A 20,307-nucleotide genomic window follows, 5' to 3' on the forward strand; every position below is an offset into this window, starting at 1 on the left:
GAAGGAGAGGGAGGAGAAAGATAGAGGAGGGGAGAGAAATGTGTGTGGAAAGAAAGAAGGAGAGGGAGGAGAAAGATAGACAGAGGAGGGGAGAGAAATGTGTATGGAAAGAAAGAAGAGGGAGGAGAAAGATAGACAGAGGAGGGGAGAGAAATGTGTATGGAAAGAAGGAGAGGGAGGAGAAAGATAGACAGAGGAGGGGAGAGAAATGTGTATGGAGAGAAAGAAGGGGAGGGAGGAGAAAGATAGACAGAGGAGGGGAGAGAAATGTGTATGGAAAGAAAGAAGGAGAGGGAGGAGAAAGATAGAGGAGGGGAGAGAAATGTGTATGGAGAGAAAGAAGGAGAGGGAGGGAGAAAGATAGACAGAGGAGGGGAGAGAAATGTGTATGGAAAGAAGGAGAGGGAGGAGAAAGATAGACAGAGGAGGGGAGAGAAATGTGTATGGAGAGAAAGAAGGAGAGGGAGGAGAAAGATAGACAGAGGAGGGGAGAGAAATGTGTATGGAGAGAAAGAAGGGGAGGGAGGAGAAAGATAGACAGAGAAGGGGAGAGAAATGTGTATGGAGAGAAAGAAGGAGAGGGAGGAGAAAAATAGACAGAGGAGGGGAGAGAAATGTGTATGGAGAGAAAGAAGGAGAGGGAGGAGGAAGATAGACAGAGGAGGGGAGAGAAATGTGTATGGAAAGAAGGAGAGGGAGGAGAAAGATAGACAGAGGAGGGGAGAGAAATGTGTATGGAGAGAAAGAAGGGGAGGGAGGAGAAAGATAGACAGAGGAGGGGAGAGAAATGTGTATGGAAAGAAGGAGAGGGAGGAGAAAGATAGAGGAGGGGAGAGAAATGTGTATGGAGAGAAAGAAGGAGAGGGAGGAGAAAGATAGACAGAGGAGGGGAGAGAAAGAAGGGGCACAGGAAGGGGGAGAGAGAGATATATATATCGAAGGGGGGACAGAAAGACTGACATGGAGGGAGATGGACAGAGAGGGGGAGGGAGGGGAAAACAAAGAGATGGAGAGAAAGGAGGCAACAGAGAGAGAGAGAGAGACAGGGAGACAGACAGACATGACAGAACTGGTTGGACTTGCTCTTCTCACGTACATGTTGACATAAAACATGAAGAGATAAATAGAAAGTGGGGACGACATGTTGATACTGGGGGACACGTGAAGAAGCGAGAGAAAAAGGAGGAAACGGCGCGCGCGCGCGTGTGCGTGCGTGTGTGTGTGTGTGTGTGTCTGTGTGTGTGTGTGTGTGCGGGCGTTGACAGAACGTGGACATTATGTGGACAGACAAGATAGCTACTATCCAATAAAAATCGTGTATATTCAATATGCTGAACATAGTTTTTAAAAAAGCACACATTTACCTCCAGCGTAAGATTTCGTTCTCACTAAACTGAAACAATCTTCACTTACATCATACAAATTGCTGTCAAAGTATCTACGATACTAAACCAATCAAAGTTTGAGTGGGCATCCGCCGTCAGACTCTGAAGACTTTGGAGCAGCGTTCTGGCTGGTGACTGACACAGCGTCAGGTGTGGCTGGACAGGCCACTACAGGAATGTCAGTCCCTTCCACACTGTGTAATGTGATGCCCAACACTGGTCTGTCTGTCTGGCTGGCTGGCTGTCTGGTTGGTTGACTGTCTGTCTGTCTGGTTGGCTGACTGTCTGGCGATGATCAGTTAATCTTCAAATTTTAGTTCGGAACCCGGCCTAGATTGTACAAGCGATTTTCACAGCGTTGTGTCTGCTTAGCGTTCCGATTTCTTTCTTTCCAAGTCTAAAGGGGCATGCTGGGTATTTTCTTGTTTCCATATTCCACCGTACGCTGACATGGATTACAGGATCTTTAACATGCGTATTTGATCTCCTGCCGGGCGTGCGTATACACACGAGGGGGGTTCAGGCACTAGCAGGTCTGCACATGAGTTGACCCGGGAGATCGGAAAATTCCCCATCCTTTACCCATCTGGCGCCGTTACCAAGCTTCGAACCCGGGACCCTCAGATTGAAAGTCCTACGCTTTAACCACTCGGCTATCGCGCCCGTCTGCCGGAGGTTTGCTAGCTCCATGTGAACTCAATTTACACTCTTTGTTTGTTGAGGATACACATTTTAGAAAAAAAATATTTAACCCCCCCCAAATGACCATGTAAACATATTCATTTTCTGACAGCTCAGTTGGCTGTCAACAACAAAACAACCAACATCAACAATAAACAAGAGAGGCAAGGCCTTCAAGACTCACTTGTTATACACTTTTTAAAAAAATCTAATCGTTAAAATGTGTTCTGTATTTGCTATTATAAAGCTTCGGGTTAAAAGAAAAAGAAAAAAAAAGTCCTAACGGCAGATCCGAACTCCGCGTGTTCGGGTGAGAAGAAAATGTCTTACCCATTACACTACTGTGGCTCCTTAACTGACGTTCAAAAATATAATATTTAAACATGCTTTTTTAAATGACGATAAATCGATTGCGGTATTTGCAGTGAGAACGCTGTTTAAATCATATTATTCTGGTGTATCTTGGGCATTCAAAAAATCTTTAAGGGCAATTAAAAATTCTTTTTAAGTCCGCGGTAAAGGAGACGTGGCTATCGCCGCAATCACACTGCAACATTTAGCCGTTTTATCTGGATCTAGATAGATGTACAAGTTTCAGTTAGTTGAGGTTGACACGGTCGATTCAATTTCTCTTTTATGTTCATTCTAGTTTTATAGTTTTAAAGTTGATACGAAAATTGAGTATTTTGTTAAACTGATAACACGTAGAGCCAAGTACAAGTACTTCTAAACGTCTTATGAAGTGAAAAGGACTTCATTTTGAGAAGTCAAGACCGGAAATTTTTACTTTTCATTGATTGAAGGGTATTAACTCACATGGCTTATTATTTTTAACTGTGAATTCCGACTGATTCTGTGGATATTTCTATGGCAGTTTGGGGCATAATCCAGTAAGTGATGAGGCGTTCAAATCTTTCTCAGAATAAATATTTAACGGTCTCCTTCTCCAACTTTCCATCACATGTTATCGTGTATTGTCGATTGATTATAGGATTGAACGGGCAGGTCAACAACTTGAAACAAAATGGCGTCGTTCGCGTTCGCGAAGAATATGAGCATGCGCTTTGAATATGTATAAATATGTGTACACAATTGATTTTTGCCCATGACCTTCAGGGCTCAACCAATATATCTATAAAGTCCACTCGTCTATTGATTTTAGTATTTTCCGAAACAGACCACTTGGGCGAATGAACATAGTGAAAGCCCTGTACACTGAGAGTAAAACACACAAGCTTTTTATGTATTGAGTATAATTTCAAAATGTAATGTTTAAGATGAGAAAGATCAGTTTAAAGCAAATTAAGTCCCCTAGCATTAATTACAGATTAATTACCCTTTTTTACTATCTGCACCAAAACGTTTGCAAAATAAATATAACTTCCATGCTTAGCAAAATAAGTTCCCGTTTGAACAAAAAATGATAAAAATGACTGCTCTTGTTGTTGTGTCAGAATATCAGATCAAAGTGCCAAGTTTAGAGAATACAAAAAAAAAAAAAAAAAAAAAAAACCAAAAAACCAGTAAATGCAGTTTGCATATAATTTGGCTCTTTTTAAAAAAAGTTTTGTGTGCCCATCCCAGAGGTGCAATATTGTTTTAAACAAGATGACTGGAAAGAACTGAAATTTTTCCTATGTTTATGCCTAATTTGCAGTCAACTGACAATTTGGAGAGAAAATGTCAATGTTAAAGTTTACCACGGACACACACACACACAGACAACCGAACACCGGGTTAAAACATAGACTCACTTTGTTTACACATGTGAGTCAAAAAGACCATTACCTCTTCCAACAGTCAAACAGACCCAATCCAATGTGAAGAAATCACCATACAAAGTGAACTGCAGCATGATAGTTTACGAACTGTACAGTCCTAACACTCTCAAGCTGTCAGTTCTGTGCTCCAAGGGTATAACAGATAAGACCAATGTGAAAGCTCTCTGCAGTAGAAAAAAATATTTTGTCCACAAATGAAAAACTTATTTACAAAGACTTACGGCACACAAAACATCAGTTTTCGGTGTCGTCGGTGCACTTTACAAGTTTCGGTACACGGGAGATAAATCTGTACACGTAAATGACAGGAATATTTCCGAGGTTAGTTCCCTTGAACTGTGAGACGGCTTTGTTGACGCGGGAAAAATCCTGGCATACTGCTGGCATGTGTAACATCAGTGAAACAGTAATTAAGTAAAAATCATAACGGTACATAATACACAATATCATAAATAAAAACAGTCATAAAAACAACAACACAAAAACGCCAGAGGACAACTTGCACTCCCTCAGCAAAGAAAAATGAAACACACCAAAGAAATAGCCAAAACAGCATCACAAAATAAAAAAACAAAAACAAACAAGGCTAATGAAAAACAGCATGACACACACACAAAAAAAACAACCAAAAAAACAAGGCCAATGAAAAACAGCATGACACAAAATAAAAATAAAAACAAACAAACAAGGCGAATGAAAAACAGCACGACACACACACACACACAAAAACAAGGCTAATGAAAAGAGCATGACACAAAATTTAAAACAAACAAACGAGGCTAATGAAAAACAGCATGACACACACACACAAAACAAACAAACGAGGCTAATGAAAAACAGCATGACAAAAATAAACAAACAAACAAGGCTGTTGGAAAACACTATGACACACACACTCACACACACAAAAACCCCATGAGACGACAGAAAGAAAATGAAAATCCCAGAAACAAAGACAGCAACAGAAAAGTGGAAGTGTCTAGCACCTCATCCCAAGAAGATGGAGAACTGACAGAGCTCCTGACATCCCCAAGGATGGACCTAAACACCAACACAAGAAAGAAAATAATGAAAAAGTTTGTGAAATACCTGTGGAGACTGGTACTCCTTAACATGTTTATAGTTGGATTGTACTGACTGTATAAAATCCAGGCAAATCAGAGCAAAAGACAACAACAAACACCATTAGATTCACATAACTTTATTAATAAAACACAACAAACACCATTTGATTCACATAACTTTATCAATAAAAGTTAAAACACAACAAATGCCATCAGATTCACACAACTTTATCTATAAAGCACAACAAACGCCATTAGATTCACATGACTTTATCAATAAAAGTTGTGTCCTGAGGTTCTTCAGTTTTGAAACAAGGGATTCTGACTCTCAACTCAAAATTAAACGATCCCTTTCAAACTCTGTCAGTGGAGACTATTTGTAGGATTCCCAACCATGTGACCAAATAAAATTCCAGACCTTTGCCAGACCAGACTGGAAGTTTTCCAGACAAACAAACATGAAGCTAAACTGAATAACGAAAGTGTCTGCTATGACACTGAGCAAAGAGATCAGAGAATGCATCAGTGCTGATGTTCAATCTTCATCACTATTTTTTTCATTGGTTTCTTTCTTTTTTTTTCGCTTTAATATCTCCAGTTCAGTTCAGCTACTTCAGGAGGCATCAGTGAGTTTGGAAAAATCCATATAAGCTACACCACACCTTCTAAGCAGATACCTGACCACCAGCAGAACCTGACTCTTTTAGGCCTTGAGGGGAAATAAGTAATGAAATATAAATAGTGATAATAAATAAGTCAATAATAAGTATAATAATAAAAGGTAAGTACATTAAAGTATAATACAGGGAATGATAAGTAGAAAGCAAAAGAATAAAAAAAAATAAAAAAAAAACTTGAAAGAAAATGGAACACGCTCAATCTACATTCCCCATCTTCAACTTACATACTCAAATTTCTACATATCCCAGCTCCCACATCTCAAACACAGGCACAACAGATATGCAACAAATATGCAGTGTCTGACATGAAAGCCACAAACTAATGTACACAGTCCCAACACTATACATAAAAGCACACAAGTCCCAACACATAACCTTGCACACACACACATATTTACATTCCCCATATCCCACATTACCCACATATATACTCTCCTATGCACACCACACTCTCCTATGTATCACAGCTCCCATGACACACACACACATACACATACTTTCATAAATTCTGCAGCTCCTACAACACACACATATACACATCTCCACCGAACCACACACACACGCATACACACCTCCACTTAACAACACACACACATACACACGCATTCCTACATATCGCAGCTCCCACCACACACTCTCACATGCACACAGCTCTCATGACACATACAAATACACACACACACATACTGCCTCTGATTTGTCCCAAGAGGGGTTGGAAAAGATCTCTGATGCTATGAACATGACATCTGGTATGTTGTTCAGTCTATCATATTTGGGAATGCCCAGAGAGTCTGTTCCAACTGCAGAAATCAGAACATAGTTTATTTGGAAACGATGTCAACATTATTTTATTAGCTAACATTCGTGCTCTACCTTTTGTGTTACATGTCATGTGTATCACCGGTCATGTGTATCACCATGTTACAGGTCATGTGTATCACCATGTTATATGTTATGTGCATCACCATGTCGTGTGTATCACCATGTTACATGTCATGTGCATCACCATGTTACATGTCTTGTGTTATCACCATGTTACATGTCATGTGTATCACCATGTTACAGGTCATGTGTATCACCATGTTACAGGTCATGTGCATCACCATGTCGTGTGTATCACCATGTTACAGGTCATGTGCATCACCATGTTACAGGTCATGTGTATCACCATGTCGTGTGTATCACCATGTTACATGTCTTGTGTTATCACCATGTTACATGTCTTGTGTTATCACCATGTTACATGTCTTGTGCATCACAATGTTACAGGTCATGTGTATCACCATGGTACAGGTCATGTGTATCACCATGTTACATGTCATGTGTATCACCATGTTACATGTCTTGTGCATCACAATGTTACAGGTCATGTGTATCACCATGTTACATGTCATGTGTGTCACATGCCACACATACATTTCAAACAATGTTTTCTGAGCACTGAACCTCCTGAGTAGCTTGCCAACGACAAATCCATGAGCTTTTTGAATATCATAATCCATGAGCTTTTTGAATATCATATTCCATGGGCTTTTTGAATATCATATTCCATGAGCTTTTTGAATATCATATTCCATGGGCTTTTTGAATATCATATTCCATGAGATTTTTTAATATTCATAATAAAAACAAAAATGTATCTATAAAGATTCTTGAACAAATGAGAACAAAAATGTCATCTGGAAAAAAATCTTGATGTGTTAAGGAGTAACAAAAGAAAAAAAATCAATATATCCTAACTTATTAAAGGAAAAATAACGAAGGAAAAAAATCAATATCTCCAGCTTTTCTTCCTGACAATAACAGGAAGTCAAACCATTTCTCTCAAAAATGTAGACAGAGTATCTTTAAAATAACTGATCTCATACACACGCACAGGATGTACTTGATCTATACGTTATTCACACACTTTTCAGATATTAATACTTTTTACACAAAGGCCATAAATATAATCTTCTGCAAGTGTCTTTTTCTGTTTTTTGCTGCTTCATCACATGCACCGTTTCAGTGGTATTTCTCCGACATCACTCAATCCAAGTCCCACCCCCCCCAACCACCCCCAAAATTACAGCCACATCCACTTCATCTGCAACAGTCTCAGTCTTAGCAGTTCACACAGAACTATAGATGTTAGGTCGCCAGGAGGCCACAAACCAGAGGAGCCCCTGCATTACTGCTGAGTCATTTTGGTGGTATTCAGACTTGACATACACAGGACACCACCTACTAATTGCCCCCTCCCACTCACCCACCCACTACAGATACAATAATTGATTAGTTGAGGAGCGCATACAATAACTGATTAGTTGAGGAGCGCCACCACACCCCTCCAATGACAGTCCCCAAAGAGTCAGCTGACACTGAAGACCTTGACAGGACTTGCCCAAAGCTGGAGGTGGAAGGGGGACTGAAACTGAGGTCATCATGACAACAGGGCATGGAAGAATCTGGGACACTTTATATATATATATATTTTTTTGATGATGAATGAGGATGGTGATACTGCTACGGAAGGCGAGTCTGGGTTTGGCAAGACACGACAAGGTTGTACTCTACGCTTCCTTGGTTACTACATGCATCCCTGCATCAGCTAGGCCTGACAGACACAGACACCTGCAGTGTTCATCAGGAAATTTGATCAACACTCCCAAAAACCTCATACAGAAAGGATGTCCTTTGACTGTGTGGTCCCCGTCTTCCTACTTGAGCCCATTGCACTCTCTTAATGGGCAGGAATCGGCCATGTACTGAAAACACAATCTGCTGGGACCTGCATCATTCCTCAGGTTGTCCGTCTGTAAAGAAAACTACTGTGTTATGGCAAACCTTATTCTGCAAGTGTGTGATGTGATTTTAGTGACCATGATAAAAACAACACCAAACCCAGCAGCAGACCCTGGATCTCTCACTGACCTCACAACAAAGAATCAAACACCTGGCGTGTGTACTCCAGCCCAGCTACAAACCTTACACACCTCACTCACCCCCCCCCCCCCCCCCACTCCACCTCCTCCTCCCTCAGGAGTGCTTGAGGTTTTTACTGAGGGCAGCCAGATTGGCCTCTCCTCTCCACAGGGCAGTGAAGACCTTCCTCTCCCGCTCCAAAGCCTGGGCCGTGCCTCCATCGTCCTCCACCCCCACCACCACCTCCTTCATCCCCTGTACCAAGGGCGTTGCCCCGCGACAGTAGGTGTCCAGCAGCAAGGTGAGGGCGGCCGACAGAGGGGCGGAGTCAGCGGGCAGGGTGTGCTCCACCAGCCCCACCTCAAGGGCTTCCCGCAGAGTCAGAATCTTGGAGGAGCCCAGAAGGCGCAGCGCTCTGGGTCGGCCCAACAGCTGGACAAGGTGCGTTCCTCCTCCCCACCCTGTGGTCAGCCCCATCCTCACCTGTCAGGTCAGTCAAACAACCCTGTGGTCAGCCCCATCTTCACCTGTCAGGTCAGTCAAACAACCCTGTGGTCAGCCCCATCTTCACCTATCAGGTCAGTCAAACAGCCCAGTGGTCAGCCCCATCTTCACCTATCAGGTCAGTCAAACAGCCCTGTGGTCAGCCCCATCTTCACCTGTCAGGTCAGTCAAACAGCCCTGTGGTCAGCCCCATCCTCACCTGTCAGGTCAGTCAAACAACCCTGTGGTCAGCCCCATCTTCACCTGTCAGGTCAGTCAACCAACCCTGTGGTCAGCCCCATCCTCACCTATCAGGTCAGTCAAACAACCCTGTGGTCAGCCCCATCCTCACCTGTCAGGTCAGTCAAACAACCCTGTGGTCAGCCCCATCTTCACCTGTCACGGGTAAAAACAGTAATACATGTAAAAACTGATTCTCGCATACAAAAGAATGTGGGAGTCGCAGCCCAAGAATGTAGAGGAAGATGAAGAAGAAGTGCAGTCGGGAGTTACATGTGATTTTGTCCCCTACAGTCTGAGTGCAGTCCTGAGTTACTTGTGATGACATCACCTACAGTCTGAGTGCAGTCATGAGTTACTCGTGATGACATCACCTACAGTCTGAGTGCAGACCCTGAGTTACTCGTGATGGCATCACCTACAGTCTCAGAGCAGACCCTGAGTTACTCGTGATGACATCACCTACAGTCTCAGAGCAGACCCTGAGTTACTCGTGATGACATCACCTACAGTCTCAGAGCAGTCCATGAGTTACTCGTGATGACATCACCTACAGTCTCAGAGCAGTCCATGAGTTACTTGTGATGACATCACCTACAGTCTCAGAGCAGACCCCGAGTTACTCGTGATGACAGCACCTACAGTCTCAGAGCAGTCCATGAGTTACTCGTGATGACATCACCTACAGTCTCAGAGCAGACCCTGAGTTACTCGTGATGACATCACCTACAGTCTCAGAGCAGTCCATGAGTTACTCGTGATGACATCACCTACAGTCTCAGAGCAGTCCATGAGTTACTCGTGATGACATCACCTACAGTCTTGGAACAGTCTATAGCGTAATCTGCTGTCCAACCCACCCACCTGCACAAAGCCCACCTGAGTGTCCTCCGTCATGGCCCTGATTTACTCATGATGATGTCATTTACAGTCTCAGTGCAATCCACCCCGCACCTGCACAAAGACCACAAAACCCCTCCCACCTGCACAACCCCCCCCCCCCCCACACACACACACACCTGCAAAAAGCCCTCCCAACCTGCACAAAACCCCTCCCACACACACACCTGCACAAAGCCCCCCCAACCTGCACAAAGCCCCTCCACCTGCACAAAGCGCCCCCCAGACCCCCCACATGCACAAAGCCCCTCCCAACCTGCACAAAGCCCCTCCACCTGCACAAAGCCCCCCCCCCACCTTCATAAAGCCCCCCACCTGTACAACCCCCCCCCCTCCCGCCCCCCATCACACCTGCACAAAGCCCCATCACCCCACCTGCACAAAGCCCCCCCCCACCTGCATAAAGCCCCCCACCTGTACAACCCCACCCCCCCTCCCACCCCCCATCACACCTGCACAAAGCCCCATCATCCCACCTGCACAAAGCCCCATCACCCCACTTCACAAAGGCCCCCCCCCCCTTCTGCACAAAGCCCCCCTCCCCCACCTGCATAAAGCCCCCCCCTCCCCCACCTGCATAAAGACACCTGCACAAAGCCCCATCATCCCACCTGCACAAAGCCCCATCACCCCACTTCACAAAGGCCCCCCCCCCCCTTCTGCACAAAGCCCCCCTCCCCCACCTGCATAAAGCCCCCCCCTCCCCCACCTGCATAAAGCCCCCTACCTGCACAAAGCCCCCCTGCCCCCACCTGCATATAGCCCGACCCCCACCTGCACAAATCCCCCCTACCCCACTTGCACAAAGCCCCCCTACCTGCACAAAGCCCAGCCGGGCGTCCTCCGTCATGGCACGCACGTCGCAGGCCACAGCCAGCTCGGCCCCGCCCCCAATGGCGGTGCCCTGGACGAGGGCGAGGGACACGAGGGGCAGGGAGCGGAGGCGGGTCATGGTGTCCTGCATCAGTGCCGACATGTCCCCCGCCTCCTCCCTCGTCCCCAGCCCCATCACCGTCTTCAGGTCCCCGCCTGAGCAGAAGGTGTTGTCTGCCCCTCGCAGCACCACGCCTCGGCCCTCCTCCCATTGGCTGAGCTCCGTCACATGGTCTGCCAGCTCCACCATCATGCTGCCTGAAAAGGTGGAGTGGGGGAGGTCGGGGAGGTGTGGGGGGGTGGGGGTGGGGGGGTCAGCAGGTGTGTTGGGTGGTGCAGTCACGATGCCATCAGGCCTGATTCTAGTGACTCTTGTCAGGTTTGGTCTTCTTTGTGCACACATGCACACACACACACACACACACATACACACAGAAAAGCACGGATCACACTCTCTCGAAAACATTGTTCATAAATATATTTTTTTCATAAACCTACCTGATACTTAGCTAAAACCATAGTTTTTTGTTGTTGTTTTTTTTTGGTACCGTCTCAGCTGCATGCAGTCTACGGAGTACCAAAATGTCTACAGGTAAACAAAAAAAAATTCCTTTTTACTTTTTGTATTCTTTAGGTGCTTCATATGCCTTCTTCATTTTAGTGCTCCCCAGCCCCTCTTTTTCTCTTGTTTACCGCCTCATTTTCCCCCCATTCATTCGTATCAATAAGGTTTGTTGGGTGTGTCCCCAATTTGGACAACCCCCTACTGATGTTTACAGCCATATACAAATAAACTAAATATCATCCTTTCAAAATAAAAAGAGCAATGGAGATTGCAATCCATCCATTCTGAAAAGAGCAGGCTGTATCTGGAGCACCCTGACTGACGCCCTGTGCTGTTTTCAGAGTGGCTGAACCAACACACATCTCTTTGTTTTGGACAACCCTCCCAAGCCATCAAATTTGAAAAACGTTCATGCGCTAAGAGTCTTTTGAAAAGGACAACACCAGCTGCTAAATCCCTTTTTCTTTCTCTCGATGATGAGCACACTGCACATTCAACTTGGCTACAACTGCAAGTACTCAAAGGGGGTTAACTGGTGGAGCTCAGTGGAAGCAACCAACCTAATAACCTCCCCTGTTGGGATTTGTGCTCTCTCCAATCTTATACGCCCCAGTGTTATTTGATTTGATTTGATTTGATTTGATATGGATACTTACATACCTAGCATCTGCATGAGTGTTCACCAGGACTGAGTGGTAGCACTGTGGAAAATAACAGGTGGACTGTACATCCACTGCATAACTCAGGACTGTAATCACAACTTCCTCCACCACTGTGAGGTTTCATCTGTGGCTTTCCTGACTGAGGCACTGTTTGGTGTTTGGTCTGTTGTTGTCTGCTGGGAAAGACGCACTCTACATGAAAGGCCTTGGCAGTTTATCAAGATTGTTGTTTGGTGTTCAGATGTTGTTGTCTGCTGGGAAAGACGTACTCTACGTGAAAGGCCTTAGCAGTTTATCAAGATTGTTGTTTGGTATTTGGTCTGTTGTTGTCTGCTGGGAAAGACACACTCTACGTGAAAGGCCTTGGCAGTTTATCAAGATTGTTGTTTGGTGTTCGAATGTTGTTGTCTGCTGGGAAAGACGCACTCTACGTGAAAGGCCTTGGCAGTTTATCAAGATTGTTGTTTGGTGTTCGGATGTTGTTGTCTGCTGGGAAAGACGCACTCTACGTGAAAGGCCTTGGCAGTTTATCAAGATTGTTGTTTGGTGTTTGGTCTGTTGTTGTCTGCTGGGAAAGACGCACTCTACGTGAAAGGCCTTAGCAGTTTATCAAGATTGTTGTTTGGTATTTGGTCTGTTGTTGTCTGCTGGGAAAGACACACTCTACGTGAAAGGCCTTGGCAGTTTATCAAGATTGTTGTTTGGTGTTCGAATGTTGTTGTCTGCTGGGAAAGACGCACTCTACGTGAAAGGCCTTGGCAGTTTATCAAGATTGTTGTTTGGTGTTCGGATGTTGTTGTCTGCTGGGAAAGACGCACTCTACGTGAAAGGCCTTGGCAGTTTATCAAGATTGTTGTTTGGTGTTCGGATGTTGTTGTCTGCTGGGAAAGACGTACTCTACGTGAAAGGCCTTGGCAGTTTATCAAGATTGTTGTTTGGTGTTTGGTCTGTTGTTGTCTGCTGGGAAAGACGCACTCTACGTGAAAGGCCTTGGCAGTTTATCAAGATTGTTGTTTGGTGTTTGGTCTGTTGTTGTCTGCTGGGAAAGACGTACTCTACGTGAAAGGCCTTGGCAGTTTATCAAGATCGTTGTTTGGTATTTGGTCTGTTGTTGTCTGCTGGGAAAGACGCACTCTACACCAAGGCCTTGGCAGTTTATCAAGATTGTTGTTTGGTGTTCGGATGTTGTTGTCTGCTGGAAAGACACACTCTATGTGAAAGGCCTTGGCAGTTTATCAAGATCGTTGTTTGGAGTTCGGTCTGTTGTTTGAGGCAAGGGATCAGCAGAAGAGATCAGTTTCATTCAGTCTTAGTTTCTCAAGGAGGTGTCACTGCATTAAGGACAAATCCACAAAACACTGCCGCACATCTGCTATGGAGACACCCGACCAGCAGCATAACCCATCGGGCTCAGTCAGGCCTTGAGTGCATGCTGATATATATATATGTGTGTACCTATGAGAGTGGATTTCTTATGCAGAATTTTGCCAGAGGACAATGCTTATGTTGCCACAGGTTCTTTTTCAGTGTGCCAAGTGCTGGCTGCAGTCACAGTGTGACACACACACACACACATCAGCCAAACAGAGAAACTCAAAACAGTATTGAAAACAGGCAGAAAACAGAGAAGATGCATTCAAGATGAAGCACCAACACATTTCTGTGACACATAGAGAAAAAACCACCACCAAAATCTAATCTAAATCTACTGTGTGTATGAATGTATGTATACATGTGCATGTATGTGTGCATGCATGTGTATGTATGTGTGTATACATGTATGTGTGTGTGTGTGTTGTATATGTATGTATGTATGTATGTGTGTATATATGTGTGCGTGTATGTGTATATATACACATATATATATATATATTCATTATCTATCTATTAATTTCTATTTATTTATCTATCTAACATAATAGTAATAATAATAATAATAATAAGAAGAAGAAGAAGAAGAAGAAGAAGAAGAAGATTAAAAATAATAAGAATAACAACAATAACTGGACACATATCAGCACTTTCCTCATTGCACAAAGTGCTTTACAATCCACACACACACGCATACTAAACACACTCAGTCCTCAACTCACAATCATGCACAATAAACATATATATGCACATACTAACTTGTATGAACAATACAAACATACATACATGCATTTTTAGGTACAGCAAAATTACTTGATTAGGCGCTACAAAAACAAATTATCATCTAAAAGAAACATACCTGAGTCAGAGTGACAGGAGAAACAAGAAGAGAAATCTATTTCAAATTTTATCAAAGTGCCTAGAATTGAGATCTACAACATTGGTGAGACAGAAAGAGCAAGAAAACATGAATAAAAATCTATTTTAATCCTAAAAAAAAAATAAATAAATAAAAAAGTGCCTAGAATTGAGATATCCAACATTCCTGAGACAGACAGAAAAAACAAGAAAGAATAAACAACAACAACAAAAAAAACAAGAGAGGCAAGGCCTTCAAGACTCACTTGTGATAAATTAAGTCCCCTAGCATTAATTACAGAGTAATTTCCCTTTTTTACTATCTGCACCAAAACATTTGCAAAATAAATAAAAATTCCATGCTTAGCAAAAGAAGTTCCTGTTTGAACAAAAAATGATAATAATGACTCCTCTTGTTGTTGTGTCAGAATAAGAGGTCAAAGTGCCAAGTTTAGAGAATACAAAAAATATAAATATAACAGTAAATGTAGTTTGCATATAATTAGGCTTCTTTTTTTATTTTTTGTGCCCATCCCAGAGGTGCAATATTGTTTTAAACAAGATGACTGGAAAGAACTGAATTTTTCCTATTTTTATGCCAAATTTGGTGTCAACTGACAAAGTATTTGCAGAGAAAATGTCAATGTTAAAGTTTACCACGGACACACACACACACACACTCACAGACAACCGAACACCGGGTTAAAACATAGATTCACTTTGTTTACACAAGTGAGTCAAAAAGTGCCAGGAAATGAGATCTACAACACAGCTAAGACAGAGAGCAGAAGGAAGATCCACACCACGGCAGACAGAGAAGTGCTGGAGTCAAGCAGCGCACCATACCTGACACAGCGTTCTTCCTGCCCGGGTTGTTCAGGGTGAGGATGGCGATGCCGGTGTCACTGTTTTTCTCCAGTTCCACACTCCCTGCCTGGTGCTGCTGAAGATGATTCCGAATGGCCGCAAACTGCGACACCAGTCTACGGACACCCACCCACTGTTTCACACCACCTGCCAGAGTAAGAAAAAAGCGTTTGCAACAACACAGCTGTGTCTCTTCTTCTTCTTTGTTCATGGGCTGCAACTCCCACGTTCACTCGTATGTGGGCTTTTACTTGCATGGCCCGTTTTTATCCCGCCATGTAGGCAGCCATACTCCATTTTCTGGGGTGTTCATGCTGGGTATGTTCTTGTTTCCATTACCAACCGAACCCCGACATGGATCTTCTGCTTGCCGTATACACACGAATGGGGTTCAGGCACAAGCAGGTCGCACATATGTTGACCTGGCAGATTGGAAAAATCTCCACCCTTTACCCACCAGGCGCCATTACCAAGATTTGAATCTGGGACCCTCAGATTGAAAGTCCACTTGGCTATTTCGCTGTCACAGCTGTGTCTAAAACTCCTCTGAGAAATTTTTATACAGGCAACACATCTTGAAACACAGCACAGTCAGATTCCCCAATGAGCGTTGCCACATTCTGTGAAAGGAAGTTTAATGTAGGTGTTTTTAAAGATATTACAGTTACATATGAACATTTCTGTGAACACGAACACACACACACACACACACACACAAACAGAGTCAGACTATTGAGGTTAAATAAGCAGCTCAGCTCTGTGAGTGCACACGTTGATGATATGAAAGGTCTGGTGATGAAGATGGAAAGCTGAAAGCAAAGGGAAGCAGGACAGGCAAAAGTCACAGACAGAAATAGAGATATTTCAATGCATCACTACATAAATTCACACATTCATATATAACTTATTATAAGCATTCTCAGTTTATGTCCTTTGTTTGTATCCAGCACATTAATACATGCACTGTAAAAACAGAAAACAAAAAAAACACCAAACAAACAAAAACAAGAAAAGAACAACAAAAAAACATACAAAAAAAAAAGAAGAAAAAAAAGGAACAACAAAAAAGAACACAAATATTTACTGAAATAATACAAACATATGCAGTTCATAACAACTTACACCTTGCTCTTAACCCAAAGCAGACAAAAGCAACAATCTCCTCAAAAAAAAAACAAAAGAAAAAAGACAGCTGAACATTATCTGTTGCCACAGAAAAGTAGACCCCAACCAGTATGAAGAAATGAACAAGTTGGTCACAGTTTCTGAGCTGTCCAATTCTAATGCACTGGAGGAGGAGGAATTATGTTTTGTTTAACTTCCCATCACATATACTGGTGACTACAGACAATTTGTCTAGCTATTAACTTTCACATTTGAATGTTACTGTTTATAAGGTAGGAGAGGATACAGGAGTTGTTTGGTGATTTGGGTGTTAACTCATTCCACCCCACAGCTACATGCCTGCTACAATGCCCCTGGACCAGCACTACATGAGACCACTGCAGAAAAAACCAAGATGGTTCACTAAAACGGCAAAAATCGAAGGACGATTGTTGATTTAATTGGTCGGACAAAGCTTCGTTATCACATAAACAGTACAGTTTAGACTGCCAACTGTACCAAGCAAAAATATACAAAATTAGAACAGTGTGTTGGTACGAGAATACTTGTACCTGGTCCACAGGGGAAGTAATCATGGTACAAGTTAACTTACTCCTGAACAGAATGAATTAACACTTGGAAGCTGACAGTTCTGTGCCATTGATCTCAAAACCAGATCATTGATATATGACAACCCCTGTTTTAAAGTTCTGTGCTGCATATATTTTTCTTTATTTTTTCTTTCTTTCTTTCTTTCTTTTTTTTTTTTTCACAAATCAAAAACTTAAAACATTACGCGACACGAAACATCCAGCTGGTGGTTTCAGTACAAGGGAGGTCAATCCGCATTAGTATTGACTAAATACTGACGAGGTTACTTCTCTTTTATTGTGAGACCACTGACAACATATTAAGAAAAAAAACAAACAAAAAAACACAAAGAAAAAAAACAACCCCCCCCCCAAAAAAAAACAACAACAACAAAAAACAAAAACGATTAGAAGGTTTGGGTGCGAGAACTCATGTTAAGCTATTAGAGAACAATTTTTGTTTGTTTTTCTGTCCCTCTGTCTGCCTATGAACTGATCAGTCTGCCCATCAAAACAAGTACATAATTACAACTGAAAAAACAAACAAAGATAGGACAAATACAATTCTGATAAAAATCAGTTACAAATTTATCTGTTTACTCACAAGAAGACCGGTGACTCATTCTGTACAAAAGAAGTGGCCTCATTGTTGTACCTCACTCAACTCTGGACTTAGAATTCAGCCACCTGGAAAAAAAGAAAAAAGAAAAAAAAAAAAAGTTTTACCGGACAACATCAACTGGACCCTCATCAGGTTATCAGCCAAAAGATATACAAGACAGTTATGAGAGACATGTGACCTAACTGTAAGCTTTCAACAAAAAAAAGAAGAAAAAAAAAGGAGAGTATAATGTTTGTGTACGCACATAGTGATTTTATTACAAAATAGTTTTTAAACAATACTGTGTTCACCTACCCAGGTGAAGCAGGAGGATCAACGCTGCACTACTGTCACAGCGTCCAACATGGCCAGTGGCAGGCTAACTTCCTTGTCATAGTAATAATAATAATAATAAAAAGTCATCATATATTTTCTGACTGATGCAAAAGAATTCACATAATGCTTGTCAGATTAATTACACATTTATGCCCATCACATAAATTCTAGGTAAGGCTTTCATAAATTCCACGTGATGTTTATCGCATTTATTTCACAACAATGTTTATCAAATAAATGTCACATAATGCTACCACATACATTTCACACAATGCTTAGTTAATACAGACGTTCTTCATGTCATAATGCTAATCACATAAAAATTCCACACGATGCTTACCATATTATGTTCTACACGATACTTACCACAAACATTTCACATAATGTTCATCATATAAGTTCTACATAATGCTTACCACATAATTTTCACGCAATGCTGATTACATTCTTCATGCCATAATGCTTTTCACATAAATTCCATATAATGCTTATCACAAAATGCTCATCACACAAATTCCACACACTGCTTATCAAATAAATTCCACATAATGCTTATTACATACATCCCATATATTGCTTATCACATGAACACCAAACACTGCCTTCTGCATAAATATAAATTCAAGATAATGTTCAAATATAGTTTCATATATTTTCTTTTGTTTTAACAACCAATTATTCAAAATTTCGTTCTGATTAAATAAGAACATGGAAATAATTATTCAGTTACTGTGGAAATGTACAGTCCTTTCAAAATGACTGGACTTTTGTCTAGGTTTTTTGTTCTGTTGTCAGAGGTAAATAATTTAAAATTATATATCATAAAGTGGGTGAATTTCATGTAAAAATCTTTTTTCTTTTATAGCAATAGTGATTTTAATGTTTTCACAGGTTTCAAGTGATCTTTTAGGTGAATTTAACAATAGTCTTAATTCTTTGGTCCCCGAGTATTGCTTAGTTGACAAATCAATGTCCCATGTGCATTTAGCGCATGTAAAAAAACCCACAGCAACAAAAGGGTTATCCCCAGCAAAAATATGTAGAGAAATCTACTTCAATATGAAATCATATAATACTGCAGACAGACAAAAAAAAAAAAAAAAAAGGGTGGCGCTCTCAGTGTAGTGACGTGCTCTCCCTGGGGTTTGCATCCTGAATTTTACACAGAGAAATCTGTTGTGACAAAAAGAGTAATACAATATATTGTTTGTATGGGTTTTAATACAGGATCAAAACAGAAGATATGTTGCCTTTAGATTCACTCTTTTCTTCTGTGTTCGTGAGATGCAAATCCTAATGTTAATGCAACCACTTTCAGGGGTGTACATGCTACACATGTTCATATTTCCATACACAACTAAACATTGATATGGCAAACAGCATCTTCAATATTCATATTCAATGCTTTGCACGTGCATACAAATTACAACTATACATCCATGGGAGATTTAGACTGGTAGCAGTTGTGCATATACTTGGTGACCTGGGAGACTGGAAAACTATTGATCCTTAATCAACCAGGCAATGACAGCAGGAACAAAACCAAGACCCCCAGATTGAAAATTCAATGCTTTGACCATTCTGCTATTGTGCCCATGCACTGGCTAGTTCTGATTATGAATGAGCTGTTTGTTGAATTCATACCTGCCCATGCACACAAACACACAAAATCACATACATGCGTACAAGCGAGTGAGCCAGCAAGTATGCGTGCGTGCGTGCGTGCGTGTGGGCATGCACATGGTGAATGGAAAACGAAAACTTCACAACAAAACTCCTTTCCGTCCTGCAGATTGTGTTATTTTCAACGGGACAACCCACCAAAAGACCGCGTTGCAGTGGGCTGACCTGTGCTCTTTGCTCGGTAAGACAAGACGTGGTCAGGGAACAGTCGTAGGAGGACTCACTCGAATGGGAAAACTAAAACGCACGCTAAAAGAAGCAACGACAAGAGACCTCTTTCGCTGCTTTGTGGTCCAAACACTCGTTGCTAATCTCCTACTTCGTCTAATGCACATAATTCTGCAGATTACCTTCTGACAAGTCATGGAAACATTGCAGAACACAGTTTGCTTGCTCGCGATCTCACCTTTCACACTGCCCCAGCTACCGAAAGTGTTTTGAAGCGCGACAACTCTAGTGGAACAGTGGTGATCACATCACATTTACTCCCCTTGCTTCGATTTACTTAAATATTTATTATTTATTTATTTATTTATTTTATTACTTAAACAATTAATCATTTAAAAAAAAATCCATCTATATGTCTATATATCATCTATTCATGTATCACTTTGCTCTGTCTGTCTGTCTGTCTATCCGTCTGTCTGTCTCTCTCTGTCTCTCTGTCTCTGTCTCTCTC

At 42.1% G+C, this 20,307-nt stretch overlaps 1 protein-coding gene across 4 annotated transcripts; it reads right to left on the reverse strand.

The window, feature by feature from the left end:
• Positions 1–5,479: 5,479 nt before the first annotated feature.
• LOC143279898 (ethylmalonyl-CoA decarboxylase-like) lies at positions 5,480–20,066 on the reverse strand. Of its 4 annotated transcripts, none has more exons than XM_076584206.1 (5): positions 20,035–20,066; positions 17,613–17,695; positions 15,294–15,461; positions 10,936–11,249; positions 5,480–8,978 (listed from the first exon to the last, which is right to left on the reverse strand). In XM_076584206.1, the coding sequence occupies exons 2-5, from the start codon at positions 17,653–17,655 to the stop codon at positions 8,610–8,612; spliced, it is 894 nt and encodes a 297-aa protein (XP_076440321.1). In that variant the 5' UTR covers positions 17,656–17,695; positions 20,035–20,066; the 3' UTR covers positions 5,480–8,609. The 4 variants fall into 4 exon arrangements, with proteins under 4 accessions (XP_076440321.1, XP_076440320.1, XP_076440322.1 ...); XM_076584205.1 differs by having other exon boundaries at positions 19,979–20,052; XM_076584207.1 differs by lacking the exon at positions 20,035–20,066 and adding an exon at positions 19,794–19,955.
• Positions 20,067–20,307: the final 241 nt, after the last annotated feature.

Source organism: Babylonia areolata, chromosome 3, assembly GCF_041734735.1.
Source record: "Babylonia areolata isolate BAREFJ2019XMU chromosome 3, ASM4173473v1, whole genome shotgun sequence".
NCBI classification, from domain to species: domain Eukaryota; kingdom Metazoa; phylum Mollusca; class Gastropoda; order Neogastropoda; family Buccinidae; genus Babylonia; species Babylonia areolata.

Bases quoted from the DNA above. Each gene is read 5' to 3' on its own strand.
- LOC143279898 (XM_076584206.1), bottom strand. From the start codon at position 17,655: ATGAGGCCACTTCTTTTGTACAGAATGAGTCACCGGTCTTCTT. The intron at 15,462-17,612 runs GTGAGTAAACAG...TTACTCTGGCAG, and splicing joins AATGAGTCACCGGTCTTCTT to GTGGTGTGAAACAGTGGGTG. The intron at 8,979-10,935 runs GTAGGGGGGCTT...CTGACCTGACAG, and splicing joins CCCGGCTGGGCTTTGTGCAG to GTGAGGATGGGGCTGACCAC.